General features: G+C 31.8%; 1 protein-coding gene across 1 annotated transcript in view; it reads left to right on the top strand.

Moving 5' to 3' along the window:
- LOTGIDRAFT_176753 (hypothetical protein) overlaps positions 1-184 on the top strand; it is a gene marked incomplete at both ends in the record, with an annotated part of 1608 nt that extends 1424 nt beyond the window's left edge. Inside the window, one exon of the mRNA XM_009058149.1 lies at positions 111-184. Within this exon, the coding sequence (XP_009056397.1) occupies positions 111-184 (74 nt within the window). The remainder of the gene's footprint in view (positions 1-110) is intronic.
- Between the last annotated feature and the right edge of the window lie 449 nt (positions 185-633).

Raw genomic sequence — 633 nt, 5'->3', positions numbered from 1 at the left:
TTATACAAGCTAAAGAGACATGTAATAGCTTTCTTAGTTGATTTAGATTTAGATACAAATTAGAGATAAAAACTGTAGATCAGTAAGGGGAGACAACTCTATTATTGTAGAGTTAGAATTGTTAGCAACTGTGGATATTCTTGGATTTAAACCAAGTTCTTCTTTAATTTGTAAAGTTTTCTAGAAAATTGTAATTTGAACTCACCAAGTAATAATAATGACAAGAATGATAACTAATATTCCAATTATACAACCTAGAATTATTGGTACTGGAATGGAGTTTTACGTCTTAATGAGTATGAAATGAAATACAAGAATACACTAGATATTATAATTATAATATATAATAAACTATTGATAGCATATTATATTCGTTAGGTATTCTATCGACCTCTTTCTGAAACTCACTCACAGCCATATTGTTTACAGACTTTCTATGGATGATTATGGTTGGCTGTAATCGCCAACCAAATCGCCGCACTTGCAAGCTTCCGAAAGCATGAACAAAACTTACACAGTGAGTTATCACCACCATCATCATCATCATCATCAGTATTATTAGAAATACTGTCTACTGTCTGAGATACGTCAGAAGTTTTAGGAAGCGATGTTGTGGTGGTTGATGTTGTGCTA

The sequence above is a fragment of the Lottia gigantea genome (genome assembly GCF_000327385.1).
Source record: "Lottia gigantea unplaced genomic scaffold LOTGIsca_3295, whole genome shotgun sequence".
NCBI lineage: Eukaryota > Metazoa > Mollusca > Gastropoda > Lottiidae > Lottia > Lottia gigantea.
This window is presented reverse-complemented; position numbering and strand designations above follow the sequence as displayed.